The sequence below is a fragment of the Anomalospiza imberbis genome, chromosome 3, assembly GCF_031753505.1.
Source record: "Anomalospiza imberbis isolate Cuckoo-Finch-1a 21T00152 chromosome 3, ASM3175350v1, whole genome shotgun sequence".
NCBI classification, from domain to species: Eukaryota; Metazoa; Chordata; class Aves; order Passeriformes; family Viduidae; genus Anomalospiza; species Anomalospiza imberbis.
The window spans coordinates 102,409,900-102,426,933 of record NC_089683.1 but is presented as its reverse complement, the minus strand read 5'-3'; the positions used below and the strand labels follow the sequence as shown (position 1 = coordinate 102,426,933).

General features: G+C 44.3%; 2 protein-coding genes across 4 annotated transcripts; both read right to left on the bottom strand.

Moving 5' to 3' along the window:
* Positions 1–532: 532 nt before the first annotated feature.
* FAM161A (FAM161 centrosomal protein A) lies at positions 533–9,343 on the bottom strand. Of its 3 annotated transcripts, XM_068186110.1 has the most exons (7): positions 9,172–9,343; positions 7,755–8,002; positions 6,121–7,302; positions 5,512–5,679; positions 3,347–3,446; positions 2,761–2,912; positions 533–2,168 (listed from the first exon to the last, which is right to left on the bottom strand). In XM_068186110.1, the coding sequence occupies exons 1-7, from the start codon at positions 9,289–9,291 to the stop codon at positions 1,622–1,624; spliced, it is 2,517 nt and encodes an 838-aa protein (XP_068042211.1). In that variant the 5' UTR covers positions 9,292–9,343; the 3' UTR covers positions 533–1,621. The 3 variants fall into 3 exon arrangements, with proteins under 3 accessions (XP_068042211.1, XP_068042212.1, XP_068042214.1); XM_068186111.1 differs by lacking the exon at positions 5,512–5,679; XM_068186113.1 differs by lacking the exon at positions 9,172–9,343 and having other exon boundaries at positions 6,121–7,246; positions 7,755–7,926.
* A 1,468-nt stretch (positions 9,344–10,811) lies between these two features.
* Positions 10,812–16,882, bottom strand: CCT4 (chaperonin containing TCP1 subunit 4). The gene is made up of 14 exons (XM_068186109.1): positions 16,700–16,882; positions 16,186–16,238; positions 15,857–15,946; positions 15,157–15,265; positions 14,491–14,633; positions 14,081–14,202; positions 13,860–13,992; positions 13,380–13,519; positions 13,073–13,169; positions 12,653–12,763; positions 12,268–12,398; positions 11,939–12,173; positions 11,308–11,421; positions 10,812–11,027 (listed from the first exon to the last, which is right to left on the bottom strand). Exons 1-14 carry the CDS (start codon positions 16,815–16,817, stop codon positions 11,010–11,012), a joined length of 1,614 nt encoding a protein of 537 aa, XP_068042210.1. The 5' UTR covers positions 16,818–16,882; the 3' UTR covers positions 10,812–11,009.
* Between the last annotated feature and the right edge of the window lie 152 nt (positions 16,883–17,034).

Below are 17,034 nucleotides of genomic sequence, written 5' to 3'. Positions count from 1 at the left end.
TGTTTTTCTTTTCCAGAAATGCTAAAAAAAGCTGAGGCATAACCTCCAAAATCTGTCCTAACACTTCCTGGCTGTATCATGTTTATCATGTTCATTAATTTTGTAATTATTAAGGATTATATTTAAAATATTTAAAAATTCAGTGACAAACTCATTCTAAATTATTCACAGATTCCCCACTCATTCTAAAACCTTAAAAAAGCATTGGCTTTGCTACTTTCTCTACGTTCAGAGGAATTTTAGGGGTAATTTTAATCCCTACATCAGCAGTTCAATAATTACATATTTGTTCTTTTACAACACGTAGGTGAGTGCTGTCAAATCTTAGAAACAGATTTGCCATTTTTTTCCTTTGAAATCACTTCAAATAATCTGAGAAAAACCCCATAATTTAGAGCTCTTCTGCCTTCTTTCAGAAAAGGATTTGATTTCCTAGAGGGACAATTACCATTATATGTGATTGGTAATTTTAAAACTCTTCAGAGTAACAGCATATTGACAACCACAAGCAAACTTCCTTGTGAAGCAAGGATTAATAATTTCACAGATATTTTATTCAAGTTTTAAAAAGTTTCAAATTCACATTAGTTATGTTCACAGTTGAAAAATAAATAAAAGAATGCTTAAAAAACTTACAAACACAGAGAAATTGTGTAACAAAGTAAGGAGGAAAAAATAATGACAGATTTTTTTAGCAAGAAAATCAGTAATAGTAGGGGAAGGTACTACTGATATAAGAAAAAATCCAAATCCCAAACATTTTTTTGGAGAGTTTTTTTGTGGAGTAGCTGAAGTCCCGAGTAGCCAGTGTGTAAGAAGAGGTATTAAAGCACTTCCTTGCATAGTTTGATACAACTGGAGTTACGTGAGGTAAAAAGATTCCCCTTTTCCAGGGATAAACTGGCAATTCCTGCTCCAGAATCTGCCCTGGCTTTGCCAGCCCATGGGAAGAGCTGGATATGAGCCTTCAGCAGTTACACAGCACACTGTGTAATTTATTTATTTATTATTAAACAATGAGGTTGCAGCTCATTTTGAGAAAAGAGGTGCACTAATGTCACAGAAGAGTGCAACAAAGAAGAGTAACACAAAAGTAAATTATTTTCTTGGTGAAAACTACCAACTTGAGCCTTCTTACTGGAAAACAAACAGAATTCCTGCACTGGCAGGTCTCCTAAATTAAGAGGTAAAAATTCACAGAATTTTGGATGTGTAGCAAAGCACCAAGTTTTCCTCTGGTGTCTGATATAATTGTTAATGATATATCTGGATATTTAGAGTGCCTATTATTGCCAAGCTCAGGCAAATGTTTTGCTTGCTGCTATTAGAGAAGCCTTGAGGATTCTACACGAGACCATAATTAATTCCAAAACAGGGATGGCTTCAAACATTTTCTTCAGGAATTTGAATTCTTTTGTTATTCTCTTCACCTGGAGCAGCTGTAAAAGCTAATGATGTAATATTTTTTTCCTCAAAGGAAAAGAGAACATAGCCTGCTTGGTGTTGTGATAACTATGTACAGGAGGGGATGGTTTCTAGAGGAAGCACCATTGTAAATACAAAAAGTGCTTTGAAAAGCCCAGCCAGCAGGTAAGAGGTTCCTGAGTCCCAGCCCTTCCTGTCAGTACCCTTCCTCATCACTGGCCCTGTCCTCAGAATCATCACTCTCATACTCCTCATCCTCATACTGGAAGTCACCCTCAGCTTCGGGCTCACACGGAGCTTCCTCCTCATGCTCATGGGGCCTGTCAGACTGGGAGCTGGGTCTGGACTCATCCTCCTCCTCCTTCTGGGAACGGCCACTGCATGGGCTTGCCTTGGCTTCCTCCTCTTCCTCCTCCTGGGAATGGTCCAGAGATGGGCCTGCTTTTGCTTCCTCCTCCTCTTCCTCCTGGGAATGACCAAGTGACAGGTCTGCCTTGGCTTCCTCCTCCTCGTCCTCCTCCCCCTCAGCACTGTGCTGGCTGGATTCAGGCTCAAGGACATCAGGGCTGGCTCTGGCCTCACCCCCATCCTCCAGGTCACTGCACTGCTCATCTGGGGTGGAGGTTTTGATACCTTTTCCCTTCTCTTCCTCCTCCTCCTCCTCCCAGGACTGCTCAGACTGGGAACTGTCACCAGCTGCTTCCTCAAAGGATTCCCTTTTTTTCACTTTAACCTTGGTGATTCTGAAAAGACAAATTGTATGTGGGGTTTTATTCTCTGGGAAGATGCTTTCCACCTTTATGTAACCCAGGACAAAGCCTGGTAGCCTTGGCAGGGGTGGAAGGAAAAGAGAAGGGGGGGAAACACCCTCTTTATGCTAGAAAGTAACTCAGTATACTTAGTATACAGTATTACTTATATATTCTGATTTTTTCAAATTTATTATTCCTTTTAAATCATAACACTCAATAGATACTAAAAACTATTTTTAATAAAGTTCACTTAAAAAATTTAAAATGTAAAGGTAGTGACTTACAGCAACCTGCCAGAATTTTGTATGAAAGGAACAAACAAGGAATGTTTTTCTTCTTTTTTTCCTTGAAGTGCATTACATAACATAAACAGTTTGGTTAAGCAGCTCTTCTCTGTTTTATAAAATAATATTTACTTCAGGAAAAACAATCAAAAATAAATACTAACGCTAACATACCACACAGTCAAATAGTTCCCTGGAAAATACTGAAAATCATTATCAACCCCTTAAATCTACATGGAAAATGTTCTGATTATTGCATACGTAGTGGGTAAAAAGAAAAAGCTTTCAGTCATCTGTACCTTGCTCTGCCAGCGATGGAGGTAAAATCTCCAGCAGTGGAAAACTGCAGTGATTTGGCTGCTCCTCCTTTCTTTGAAACAAACTCTGGGCAGATCCCCAGTGCTCTCAGTCTGTTTGAATAATACTTTTCTGCAGCTATTCTGGCATTATTCTGTAGAAAAACCACAATGGTTAAATGTTATCTAATGCATTAAATGCCTGGCTTTTGATACTTTTATTTCTATTAATCCTCTGATTCATTAATTGCTGCTGACAAGTGGAAATGATTATTCACTGCAGGTAAGAATGGCAAAACAACACTTGAAAATTTAATACCAGCTTTTACTTTTCTGTACCAGCAATGCTTGGCTGTGGTCAGAGTTACACATGCCATACTGAACCAGACACATTTACAACAGTTCTCTGTTCCCTGTGCAAGCACATCTCAAAAATGACTGATATTTATGTGGAGATGGGGCAACAGAGATTGAAATGGAGAAACATTGCCCTGAAAAGTGCTTTTGAAGTATCTTCTAAAAATATCAGACCTCAGATGTTTTATTTGGTATCATTCAAGATTAATCAGTAATTCAGAAACAAGGCAACCTGAGCGACTCTTTCAAAAAGCAATGGCATTTGTTTTACTCTTTCTTCCATTTCTTGCAATTCTTGCAAATATTCCTGCCTTCTCTGCTTCTCGTTGTTCCTAAGGGGAGCAGAGTACAAGAGAAATCATTATTAATTTATAGTACAAGGAGTAATTTTCTACAGCAGTTAAATTGCTCATAACAAATTAAATGTTGTCATACTTCAAGATACATTAAAGGTACTACAATTCATCTCTGAAGGAGTCACTTTGGCTAAGCAGAGGCAGATCCTGGCTACTGGACTTAAATAGAGGCTGAGTTTGGATTCTTGGATTTTTTGGTAAAAAAATTGGATATTTAGGGTTTTTTACATGCAGATTCCATACAGATCTTCCAGTTGTTCTAAGCAAAATTAAACAGAATACACCACAGGAAATTAAGTGCATTAAATAAAAATCAGTACTTTTCAAGTCTGATGGTGAGAATCTTGCTACTTTAGCAGTTGATCACCCAAGAGAGGTGGCCATGTTCTGGATCACAGAACACTTTTTTCCTGAGTTGGTTTGTCAAGGGCCCAGTCAATAGAGCAGGATAATGAAACTGTTGATTCATAACTGAAATGATCTCTGGGATCACAGGGAGCATTGGATAATCCAGCTGGAATGGGTTGTAACCCTTCCTCAGAGTGGGACAGGCAGGTCAGTGACGTGCCTCTGAACTGGGCACATCTGGCATTGCAGGTCAGGCACTTCAGGGCAAGGAAGAGATCAAGGGGAGGCCTTTTACACCTCTGCTTCCTCCAGCCTCTCCCCCTGACCATCTCTGAACTCCTCACCATGCTGGGACGTGAACTTCCATTCCTTGCTTTGAATGTCTGTCTGTCTGCCACTGACAGACAGTGCCGTGTGACACATTCCAGCTGTGCTGAAATCAGCATTATCAGGTTCAACACCTGCACCAGGGAAGTGATCTTGCTTTGCAACAGCAGCATTTTACACCCAGACACCCAGCATTTTACTCTCCTGACATCTGATTAAACTGAACACTGTAGTGTGAAATTTGCTGTTGAACAAACCCAAATCACATCTGCAATCACCTACTGTGTCTCTTAATTCTCCACCTACTCTGACTCCAGCTGTTTTCTGCTTCTGTCCCAGAGTCAGCAGATCATGTGCTTGAGGACACACGGATTATAAAGCTCCTGTTATTAAAAGTATGCCAGGTAACTGGAAATTAGGATTTGTGCTTGCTGCCCCAGAATCCTGCCCAGGCATGAAGCAACAGGGGCAGAGCAGTCAGTGCCTCTCACCATCCCCACATAACAGCACTTTAAATTGACAATACTGCAGCAGTACCACTGTGCCAGGCCAGATCACAAACCTCACTAAAGACTTGTTCAGACAGGATTTATTTTTCTTAGGATTAGGAAATCAGAAGGGGTTAGATTAGCCCCAACCACGAGGCCAAACAGCAGTCATGGGGTTAGAGCTGTGTCAGAGCTGGAGCCATCTGGAGTGGCAGCTTACAGCACTCCAAGAAGGCCCTCGTGTTCTTCTCTGTGTGCTCAGTCATACACAAAGAGTCTCTGCATTGCATCTCTAGTGCAGGGAACCTTGGATCCCATTCCTCCTGAGCACCAAGCAGCTTCCTCACCCACTGCTGTTACACTGTGAAGTTGAAATATTCCTGCTTTTATTTCCCTCTTCAGTGGGGACCTGCTGGACAAAGAAGTGAATTGTGAAATGCCCACTCCTGCACCAAAATGGTACCAACACCAGCTCTGCAAGGATATTCTGTATCCACACTGTTCCCTTTCCTTCTGACTTTTATAACCTTTTTCTCTTTAGTTGATACATCAATGGAGAAAACACAGGACTCTCCTGTTACTGAATCTATAATAATCTAATGTGGAATATATATATATATATATATATTTCTATATGCTATCTATTTCTATAGTCTGAGCTCAATATAGGTTGGCAACAATTTCCCAGTTGAAATGCTAAATTTGGTCACTTTTTCACCAGCTGCTTGCACCATGTTTCATTTATCAAGTGTAAGTACCTAAACTTAGACTATGCTATTTTTTTACACACTGTATGTTTAACATACAGTGCAATCCCAAACCTCTCCTTCTCGTTGTTGAAAGAGGTGTTCAGGATTCAGGGGAATGCAACAAAATACCTGAATGTTTTTAATCTGGGTTTAGACATCTGAGCTAGGCTCTGATGTGGGTCATTGGCCTCAGCCCGAGCCATCACAATTTTCTGGAATTTTTTCATTCTTTGTTTCTGCTTGTTTCTGTTCCTTTTCTGTTGTTCTTCCAGCTTTCTCTTTTCCTCAAGGGAATTCCTGGTGGGGAAAATAAACTAAGGCTGAATTCAGTTTAAATCTAGAGCAAGACTTCAAAGGAAGCTTTGGCAAAGATGATTCCAAAGAGAAAAACAGGGCTGCTATGAGAGGACACAATGTATGTGCCATTTCAAGGGATTCAGAATATCCTGGGAAACCAGTGTCATTTGTCTTCTTCTTAGGGACATGCTGACAAAAATGCACTAGTGTTCCTTTAACAATAATAAATACTAATTAAGTCCTATATTTAAATATTTTAAAATTTATATTATAAGCCCTTACATGAACAAATGAAATCCTATATTCACTGCACGGCAGATTTAACTACATATATAGAAATACCAAAAATAACACCAAATAAAATACCAAATATATAGTAATTAAAAAAAAATAAATCTACTTTTCAAATATACATAAAGTCGAACATCTCCAAGCAGTCACCTTAGGGCTTGCAGCCGTCGTCTCGTGGATTCTGTGGTTTTGGGAGGTTTGGATTTTCCTTCTCCCAGGAGATGTGGGTTTGCCCCTGACTGCCCCATCTGAGGCTTCCGTCTTGGAGAGGCAAACGGCCACCGTGTTTCCTTCAATTTTTCCTCATCCTCTTGCATGTCCTTCAAGATCTTGTCCTTTTTTGAGGGAATGTACGAAGTACAAAGGTCGAAAGGCTCACAGACCGTGAGGGGTTTCACTTTTTTTTGTTGCAGGAGGCGTTTCTGGAATTTCTCATGTAGGAGTTCAAAATCGGGAACGCTCCCGATCTTGAGCTTGTGTTCCATTCGCTTTAGTTCAGTGCTCTTGTGTTTCTTTTTTTTGTTGGTCTCTTTTAAGGCCAGTCTGCTGTTGGGTACAGATGAATTTCGTAGCAGCTCCTCAGCTCTCATCCTGATCCTGATTTCCCTGCAGAGCTCCTCCTCCTTTACCTTGTCACGGAAATCTGGACTATAAACACATTTTGGGACTGGTTTCGCTCTGAACACTTTAGTTTTATTTTCAGGTGGGGAAAGGTCTTTTAACTGCATTTTCCTGGCTTCACGCTTTTGCCTCTCTCGCTCAATGAATTTAAAGGGCTTTTGGGTAGCCAGGAGCTTGAGCTTGCTCCTCTCCCTCACAGACCTCCTGCGCTCCTCGTTCCGCTGCACGATGTCGTGGTAGAGCGGCAGGAAGACGGCGGCGGGCACGGGATTGGCTCGGAACTTTTTCTGACACTCTGCTTCCTCCTCCAGCTGCTTCTTCAGTAAGTGATTTTCCAGCTCAATCTGTGACTTGGATTTGATGTTCTGCTCTTTCTTCTGAGCTTCTCTGATGGTCATCTGGAAGGGCTTGGGCATGGTGACTCTGGGGGACCACACTTTCTCTTTCTTGTGCCCCTTCCTGCAGGCTGGTGAGCTGGGCAAGCTGTGCTTGGCACGGGAAATGTAGTCTTCCAGGCAGAACCCATCCCACATTTTTTCAATCTGCTGCTTAGCAAATGAGGATGATCCAGCTTTGCTGCTGTTTTCTTCAAACACTAATTCTTCATCAGACGTGTCCGATACGCTTGAACCCAAGGGATCACTTAAGTCTGAGTCTGAAAAGGATTTGTGCAGCTGAAGAGGCTGATATGAACTCTTGTCCCAAGTTGGCCTTGAAAATAAAGAGGGGGAAAAAAACCCCTTGGTTTGAGCCAGTCCAACATTGATGCAAAGCCGGTGACTTCCACTCTAAGGAATCATCACCAGAAACAAAAACGAGTGGCTGAGGGGGGAGAGAAGGGAAAAGAGCAGCACACAGGGCACTCAAAGCAGGTCCTGGTTTTAATGCTGGTCACCAAATCAGCACTTCCTGACTTGGGAAAGGCCTTGTGCTTTCCTAAATGTGCTGCCCAATCCCTGCTGCAAACCACCTCTAAACCTCACAGACCATTAGCAAGGAAATGAGAGTTTCTATCATCAAAACTGACTTTTCTCTGATTATCTGGTTATGAGAGGTGGGGAGTGGAACACTTTCCAGCCCAGAAACACACCCTGCTGTTTTACAGCTGCCTGCAAAGCATTTGGGAATCTTCAGCTAAAAAACTGAACTGCCCCCAAACTTACCTACAGCACTTTGGAGAGGTGTCATTTCTTTTATCCAAGGCTTGCACTCCTTTTAAATACAGTTTGTTCTCATACATACTTTCCAGTTTTGCCATGGTCTCCATGTGGGCATTCTTCAACTCTTCCAGCTTCAAGTAATACTCTTGATTTGAATTGTACATTTTGGAAAAGTCTATCCACTCATTACAGTCTTTCTTTGGAGGGGAGGCCTGCTCTCTGTTAGTATTTGAATCCAAGTCGAAGTCATCCTAGAAGAGATGTTCGTAATTTTTTTCTGCTAGAAGGAAGGGGAACAAGGTTCTTAATATTGCTTTATCCTAATTAAGTCGGAGGAATGGTAAAGTAACACAGACATACCTGTATACAAATGTTAATGCAGAAGTACATGGAATAATCTTACTGCATATTAATTTTCACCCTAAGGGTCCTATTTAAAGCCTGTAAAAATTCCCAAGTCTGCCCTGTAATCAATATGTTTATTACAGGAAATATGATCAAAAGGACTTGCCAAAAGAAAAAAATTAACTATTTTGTAAAGTGTAATTGTTCCTTGATTACTATGCAGCTCTAAAAATGCCTTTATTTACAAGCAAACAGAACCTTCTGTGCCTCCTAGTTCCATAACCACTCTATAAATAAATCACTAGAGATGTGGTGCAAAAATATTTATGCCATTTCCATAACTTACTTAAGTTTCCATAACTTAATGACAGGGATTCTGCACAGCTTGTATTTCCAATACTGATTGTCAGTTTGCAGCTGTGTGCAGTTAATATTCTTTAAGCATTTTTAAAGCTTACACAAGTCAGAGAAGTTATTAAAGCCAGGTTAGTCAGCATCAGAAAAGCTTCATTTTGTTCTAAGCAGCATGTTTTAAAAAGTCATGGGCCAGTTTCTTTATTAAAATAACAAAACAAAACAAAACAGAGTACTACTTTTCCACACAGGAGTATTTTAATAAGCTCTTTTTTGTTTTGTCAGGTTTTCACTGCAAAAATCCCTAAGTGTTTTTTTCCCCAGCAGTGACCTAATACAATGGGAATTTCGGGATCGAAGCAGCGAATTTAAAGCGGCCACACAGAACCCCCAGCGCCAGCACCCTCCACCTCCCAGAACGTGCTGCTGCCACCGGCGTGTATAAACCCAGCTTCTTTTCTCGACCCGCGGAACGAGGCCAGCCCTTCCCGGGCGGGGCAGGCCAGTTCCTACATCGGCTCTCCAGACGCCACAAGCCCATTAAAGATCGGCGCCGCGGCCGGGCCAGCTGCCAGGTGTCCCCCGCGTGAGTGTGTGTGTCCCGTGGCCCAGGGAGGCCCCGCGCGGTGCCGGGGGAGCGCGGAGAGCCCTCTGCAGAGCAGCTTCAGGGGGAGCCCGCGTCCCCCGGGGCCCAGCAGCCCCTCGGCCGTGCCCGCGGTACCTGCGCGGCGGCGGGCGGCGGCCCCCGCTCGTAGAGCGCGGCGGGAGCCCGTGTGCGCGGGTCGAGCGGCGTGCGGAGGCAGGAGGCGGCCAGGCGGGCGGCCCGGTGCGCGGCCTCCATGCCGGCAGCGCCGGGAGGCGGCTCCGCTCCGCTCCGCCTCGCGGAGGCGGCCCCGGGGCGGGGCGGGGCGCGTTAACGCCCGTCCCGAGCTCCGCCGCCGGCCACCGGCTGGGCTGGCCTTCACCCCGCTCGCAGCTGCTGCCCGTGCGGATTTTTAGGTAACTTCTTGCAGGATTTTACTGGGAGCCTCCAATTCTCACTGGCGAGCCCGCGTTTTTCGCGCCCTCAAGTTATTAAAAAAGCTTTTTCCATCTTGAAGTTTGTACTTCAGGTAAGCAATTGCACGGTAAGGCTAAACCAGGATAAGCAGGAACATTCTGTTCTAGGAATATTCTGTCCTGAACCAGGAGAAGCAGGAATATTCTGTTCTAGGAATATTCTATCCTGAACCAGGAGAAGCAGGAATATTCTGTTCTAGGAATATTCTATCCTGAACCAGGAGAAGCAGGAATATTCTGTTCTAGGAATATTCTATCCTGAACCAGGAGAAGCAGGAATATTCTGTTCTAGGAATATTCTATCCTGAACCAGGAGAAGCAGGAATATTCAGACCTAGGAATATTCTGTCCTCTATCAGGACAAGCAGGAATATTCTTCCTCTGCAAAGAGGACTTAATGCTGGATGGACCTGTTTAATGTAGTGAAATTACAAATACTTTTTGTGATGAAATCACACACAATTGTTGCTGTAATTCTTGTCAAGAATTGTAGCTCTGTGATAATGGGGGATGAAAGCTTTAATCATAGTACCTAAACCAAGATCATTGTTGGATGTGACCCTTGGGGTAAGGCACTACTTGCAATTTTAAACAGGGAATGAATAATTAACACAGAACATTAACACCTAAATCGATTGTATATTAATTAGTAGAGTTACTCTGTTCTACTTGGCAAGTCACAACAACAGGTCAACACCATGGTGGAAATTTACTCAAAAGCTCCAGCTCCAACCAATCATGAATGGAAATGTGAGAAGAGATGGAAGAAACACTCTCCTTTAAACATTAAGAGGAATCAGGTTGTTTCAGTATTGCAATAATGGAGATGAAAGGGTAAATTCAAAATGTCATGCTAAGAATTAGGAGTTGGAAAGCTAATTTGCATTATTATAGAGCAGCGTACTTTTGACTTCTCAGCCAGCTTTGGGAAAAGCAATTATTCTGGGGGCAGGGGGAGGAAACTGTGTGAAGAACACCCTTTGTGGGGCTCTGGATCATGTGATGGCATCAGGAATCCCTCACACCTCAGGAGAGCAAGGAATGGGAGCTGCTCCCACTGCAAAGATCCTCCTCACCTCTAGCCTGGCATCGCTGAGGGCGGTACCACCACTCCCTTAGGGAAAGCTTTGGGAGAAGCAGCTCTAAGCTAGGTAAGTATTACTAGAGTGCACTTCAAGGGTGTTTTTAGAATATATCACAAGAGGTGACTGGCTGCCTTACACGTTTCAGCCCTAAAGAGGAGCAGAGAAAAGCAAATGTAACCAAACATAACAAACTCCAACAAAATTAAACAGCAAAGAGTCAGGTAGACTACTGCGTGTTTATTGATAAAACAGCATTTTCTTTCTGAAAACCAACTGTTACTTAAGTTAAAGCTGATCAAAGTACATCAGTCTTGGTGGAGTTTAAGACAATTCACAGAGGCGCTTTTGGTGAGGAGTCCATGTTCCAGCTCTAGGGCAGGAGCTCGAGGCCGTGGTCCTCACCGCTCTGCTCAGCTTATCCTCGAGTGTTCACCTGCAGGGAGGACAGAGAGTCAGGCAGAAGAAATCACAGGATATATCACAATTCCTTCTATGTGTAAAGATCCTGGGGCTTTAGTGACTCTAATTCCTTGCTTTTTGGTGCAGTATTTATAATTTGTTTGCAGTTATTAAAAAGCTGAAGGGTCTTAAGCAGCACACAAACTGAGAATACTCTACACAGTAACTGCATTTTGAAGCACAGCAAATGAATGACAACATGCTGGTGCTTGTGAAGGAGGGATAACCCAAACCACGATGCCAACATCACTCACCACATCATCAATCTTGAGAATACTGCGCACGGTTTCTGTGGCGAGAGTCAGTGCACTCAAAGACACCAGCAGAGGCTGCACAACCAGCTCCTCCAGGATGTTGGAAATACCACCCTAGGGGAACAAGGAGCCTTCACTTTGTGCAAGACACACTACAGTCACACTTGGCACTTTTTCTTTTAGCAGAATCCTGAGAGCAGTCAACTCCTGGACTATCACAGGGCTTTCACCTGCAACAGGGCCATTACAGCACACATCTTCTCTCCCCAGGCACTTGACATATCCAGTAAAAATTAGCCAACAAAAAAGGTCAACACTGCCAACTGAGAAAAAGCTGTGGTGCTACTCCCAACCTATGAGCACCTTCCACTGCAGATCCTACCAATGGATCATTCTAAATGGAGCTTTTGTTGCAGCTGAAACGCTTTTGTGGAGACATGAGACTTTTCCTGTCGTGTGCATAAAGCATTTCATATCTGCTATTATCAATGCTCAGGGTGAGCTCCTGAGAGAACAAGCTGTAATTTCCCTCTAATTTTAGGGAGGGTACCACCTTGCCCTCTTCCTAGTCCAACCCTTAGGAGATTAAGCATTTCCCCTGTAACACCCAGGTATTCCAACCCCTCATTACCTTCCTGACGTTAATGCCAGCTGTTTTCTCTCCTTGGGCATGTCTGTTTCTGAGCTCTGTCACCGTGGAGATGGGATTGAGCCCTGCGTTCTCAGCCAGGGTGGAGGGAATGACCTCGAGCGCGTCCCCGTAGGCACGGACACAGTAGGAGTCCATCCCCTTCAGCGTCCGGGCGTACTCGTTCAGCCGCAGCGCCAGCTCGATCTCTGGGGCTCCACCGCCAGCAATCAAAGCCCTGAGAGCACAGAAGTGACATCAAACCTCACTTCACACAAGTGCACACACAATCAGGCTTTATGTGTTACTAACTGACCCAACTGAGATGTTACCTTTTCTTCACTAAGCACCTTATGACACACAAGGCATCGTGAATGGAGCGCTCGGCTTCCTCCAGCACGAGTTTGTTGGATCCACGGACCACGATGCTCACAGTTTTCCCAGGGTTTGAGCAGCCTGTAATCTAAAACATAAAACCAGATACTGACACTGGGGAACAAAAAAAGTTTGGGACAAAAAGACACTGCCATTGGCACTTTCAAATTCTGTAACAGCACTGATGTCTGGCCAAGCAAAACCACTGCACTGGTGGCTACTCAGAGGTTAGAAATAGGTACTTGAGTGTAATAAATTCCACAGCAAAAAACATCAAAGCTACCAGTTATTAAAACAACAGACGGGTGTTAAGTAGGTATTAACACTTTGCTCCTTGCTCACCTTTATTAGTTTTCCAGAACCGTTCAAGTTGACCTCCTCTGCCAGCTCAGCAGAGCCGAGCATGTCAGGGGTGAACTGGTCAATGTGTGCCACAGGCTTAGTTCCAATTGTCTGGAAAAATAATGGGAAAAAAATTAATCCAGAGGCTGACTGCAGAGTCAGCAAGTACACTGTATGTTGTTCTTCTGCATCTGACATTAAAATGCAGAAGGGACTATAGCTTTTACATCTGTTCTGAATCCTTCTATAGTAGTGTGACTGCTAAACAGAGCAGAAATGTTTTTTAGTGCAATGTCTGCTCTTGCATTATAGTCAAAACATGAAACTTGTAAAAATGTCACAATCAACTGGCCCTGGTTAGGCAGTTCGTTTGGGGGTAGATTTTAAAACACTGCTGCTCATTTATATGACCCACCTTACCTTACATATAAACTCAATGTCCTCTCTTTCAATGTCTTTAACCACCATGATCTTAACTTTGTTCAGAAAATGGAGGGCCAGGTCACTGAGAGCATCCCTGAAAATGAGAAGAAAGGAGTCAGGTCGCAGTGCTCAAATTCTTCAGAGTACAAAGGATGCCACCAAACTCAAAATACAGACAGTGCTGGGTGCTGGTACTTTCTACAGGTACAGCCTCTGTTACTCTGCCAAGTGTGACTGTTTGGCTTCAGTTTTCCAAACAATTCCAACTATGCCGCAGAGAGCTGGTGCCTGGGCGTTAACGTACCGCAGGATGGACTTCTGAATGAGCAGCACATTGCACCCAGCCTTCTTGATCTGCTTCACCAGGTTCAGGATGTAGGCTCTCTCCTCACGCAGCACTCTGTCCATTTGAGCATAATCAGAAACAACAATCTGGTTGTCCATCTATTTCAAATAAAAAAAGAGAAAACCAAGTGTGAAAATGTGCCACGATCTTCAGCGGAAGATGCTGTAGTTCTAAACAAATAAGCGTAACAGCAAGATACTATTAGAAACAGTTCAGGTAACACTGAATTTAAGTTTAAGCAATTTTTAATTTAAACATAATTTATAATTTAAACTATTTTTTTATACCAACTGTAATTTATTTTAGGACTCAGCAGCCCCTCACTCTAGCTGTGGCACAGAGTTAACACCACAGCATCTTAAAAAATCATTTGTTATTCTGTTTGCTTGTCCCAAGTCCTAGAGGATGAGGATTTGCTCTAGCCACAATCTGACTTACATCTGTCTTTGGAGCAGACAAGCAGAACTGAATGAGGCCAATTTTGGCTTTTTCCACTCTGGTTACGCCGGTATTTGCCACCTTCTGAGTCAGGACAAGTCCCTCAACCAGTTCACAATCATCAATTGTGCCCCTGGAAACAAACACAACCCATGACTGGAGCACTCTGGGAAACTGAGTTCACAGAGACAAAATCTGTCTAATTACAAGTTGTTTCTTACCCCAGCTTCTTAACAATTTTAATATCTCTGAGGTCCACACTATTGGCTGTAGTTGGGTCAATCACCTTCATCACTGCATCCACACTCATTGGAGAAAGTAAACTGGAATACTGACACACAACCTAAGGGATTCAACAGTAAAGAAACCACGGTGAGAGACTTCACACTGATGAACGGCAGTTCCACAACAATATTGTAGTTGTGTTTCAGTATTTGATGCCAGAATTTTGAAGCAAAGATGTCTTAACAAGGCATCTTCTTCATGGCTGCTCCGTGGCAAGGACAGAGCAGCGATTCTGGGGGGACAGCCCAAGCCCAGGGATGTACACAAAATGGAACTGCTCTTTCTGAGACTTGAAAAGCAGCATGGCCTGGCTGGGCTGGATCTGCCAGTCCAAGTGCAGCTGTACCTTGGAGTTGAGGGAAGTGGTTGCACTGTTCAGCAGGGTCTCCCTATCACTGAGCTCCACAGGCTGGGCCATGTTGGTCAGCACCTCGATGCCTTTATCCAGAGCCTTCTGGAATGACTCGGAAATGATGGTGGGGTGAATTCCTGTGCAGAGATTAAAAATGCCTGTTAGACACTTCACCCTTTCAAACACACGTCTTTTTGTTTCTTCTTCACCTTCTCCTTCCATTTTAAAACTCGAGATGCTCAGGTCAGAACAAATTGAAGGCATTTCAGCAGAATGTTCTTCACTGGTGTATGACCTCCCTCATTATTTTCTGCTGTTAAAGCTGTAACATTCCAAGTGATTTGTCCTCACAGATAAATCCTGCACATTTCCCTGTGATCCCTGACATCCCAGAAACACCTTTTCCAAGTTCTCTTGGCATTCCTAAAGCTGCTGCTGTTCAGCTGATGCCTGTGAGGAGGCTGACCCTGATTAAATTTCAGATTTTCAAAAACTGCTTTCCCACAGTCCTGTATGAAACTCCCCAATTTCCCTGGAGTGTGGGATACACCCTTTATCCTTACAACCGATTACAGCTACTTTAAGCTTCATCCCACACGTGCAAGAGGACAAAATGACTTCAGTACCTACAGTCTCTGCCTGTTAAATGAATATATTTACCTTTCTGAAGGAGTCTGGAACAGGCATCCAAGAGAGCTCCAGCAATGACCACAACAGAAGTCGTGCCATCACCAGCTTCAATATCTTGTGCTTTTGACAGCTCTACTAACTAAAGGAGAAATTATGGCAAAAAAATAAATGTACAGAGTGCTGTTTACCCATACCCAGACACTTCTTTGGCCAAAACACAGCTAGGGTACGGTAAGTCACTTCCAGAAGCAGAGCTTTTATTCCCAAATTTAAAACTGAACACACCTATGTAACAGGTTTACCTTTTCCTTCCCTGGAGGAGAGTCACAGGAAGCTCATTTCCATCTCCAACCACAACCAAATCCAAGAACACTGAACATCTCAAAGAACCACCTACAGTATCCTCAGCCCTTCTGGTCACACCTTCACTCATTCCCTTCTGTCCTAATGGTTTGGGACATGAGTTTTTCCTTCTTAAATGACACATGAAGGTTTGGGCTACATTTTCCTAATATTCTTTCTTAAAATTTCTTTTTTTAAATGTTTTAAAACATGTCCAGAGGGATTGTGCATAAGACACACTGGGTAATAAATAAAAGTTTGTAACTCTTAAGCACATGCCACAATCAAAATAAACGTTCCTGGAGCACAAGGCACAAAATCTCCTGCTCTGTCACTGTCCTCGGCAATGCTCCTCAAATCCACACAAAATGGAAAAGAAACCACTCACCATTTTGGCTGCAGGGTGCAGAACCTGCATTTGTTTCAGGATGGTGGCACCATCGTTAGTGATTGTCACATCTCCCTTAGCATCCTGAATCTGGGAATAAAGGGCAGGAACACAGTTCTGATCACCAGCTGCAAGTCTCTCATTTGACACTCAAAGTATTTTTAACATAGTTTTCAAAACCAAGATGCCCATTCAGTTCCCACTTTCCCCTAAACACCTGGAACACGGGAAACAATTGAGGTAAAAGGTGGCATGCTCTATAAGGCACATGGAATTTACAGTATCTCCAGCAAGCTTAATGTTTTGAGAATTTAAAACACCAAGTTTACCATTTTATCCATTCCCTTTGGTCCAAGGCTCGTTCTGATTGCATCGGCGACAGCTGGGAAGAGAAGAAAACGTTTCCAAGCTGACTTAAAGAACTACAAACACTACAAACATTTAAACGTCTTTTCTAAAGAGAAAATTCCTCCCCATTTTAAGTTCCCAGGCAATGTAAAGGATCCCAAAGAGCGGAACGATGTAAAACGCTGCAGGCTCAAGCCTGATTTCCACAGTCCTTTTTTTAAACCATTATTATCTGACCACTTGGCTGCAGCCATTTTAAGTCTGGGCAGTCACAAAGGAACAGAACCCAGCGCCACCGGGGCTCGTGTCAGTGCCCAACGCCGCACCCCCGTCCCGGGCAGCTCCCAGCCACCGCACCCATGGAATTCCCGCTCGCACCCCTGGGGCACGGCCCGGGCGGTGCCCAGCACCGGAGATCCATCGCCCCCCGCCCCGATCGCGGCCCAGGCGGGGCCCGGCCCGGGCCCGGGGCGGCTCCCCCCGCGGCCGCCGCACCTTTGCCGGCGGCGATGTTGCTGAAGCGGATCTGGGCGGGCTTGTCGCGGTCCTGGTAGGCGCCCTTGGCCCTGCTGCCGGCCCCGCCGGGGGCTCTGCCGGGCGCGCTCTCGGGCATGGCCGGGCCGAGCGGGACAGACCGGGATGGGCCCGGGATGCTTCCAGAACGGGGCCTTCCGCCTCGCGTCACGCGGGGCTGCCCGACGCGCGCCTGCGCGCTGCGCCAGCGGCGAGCGAAACGCCCCCTTCCACCTCCCTGACGGCGAACGGCGCGGACGCCTATAGAGGAGCCGCGCTCTCGCTCGGGGGCTTAGGAGAGGATTTCCCGCCTGGCA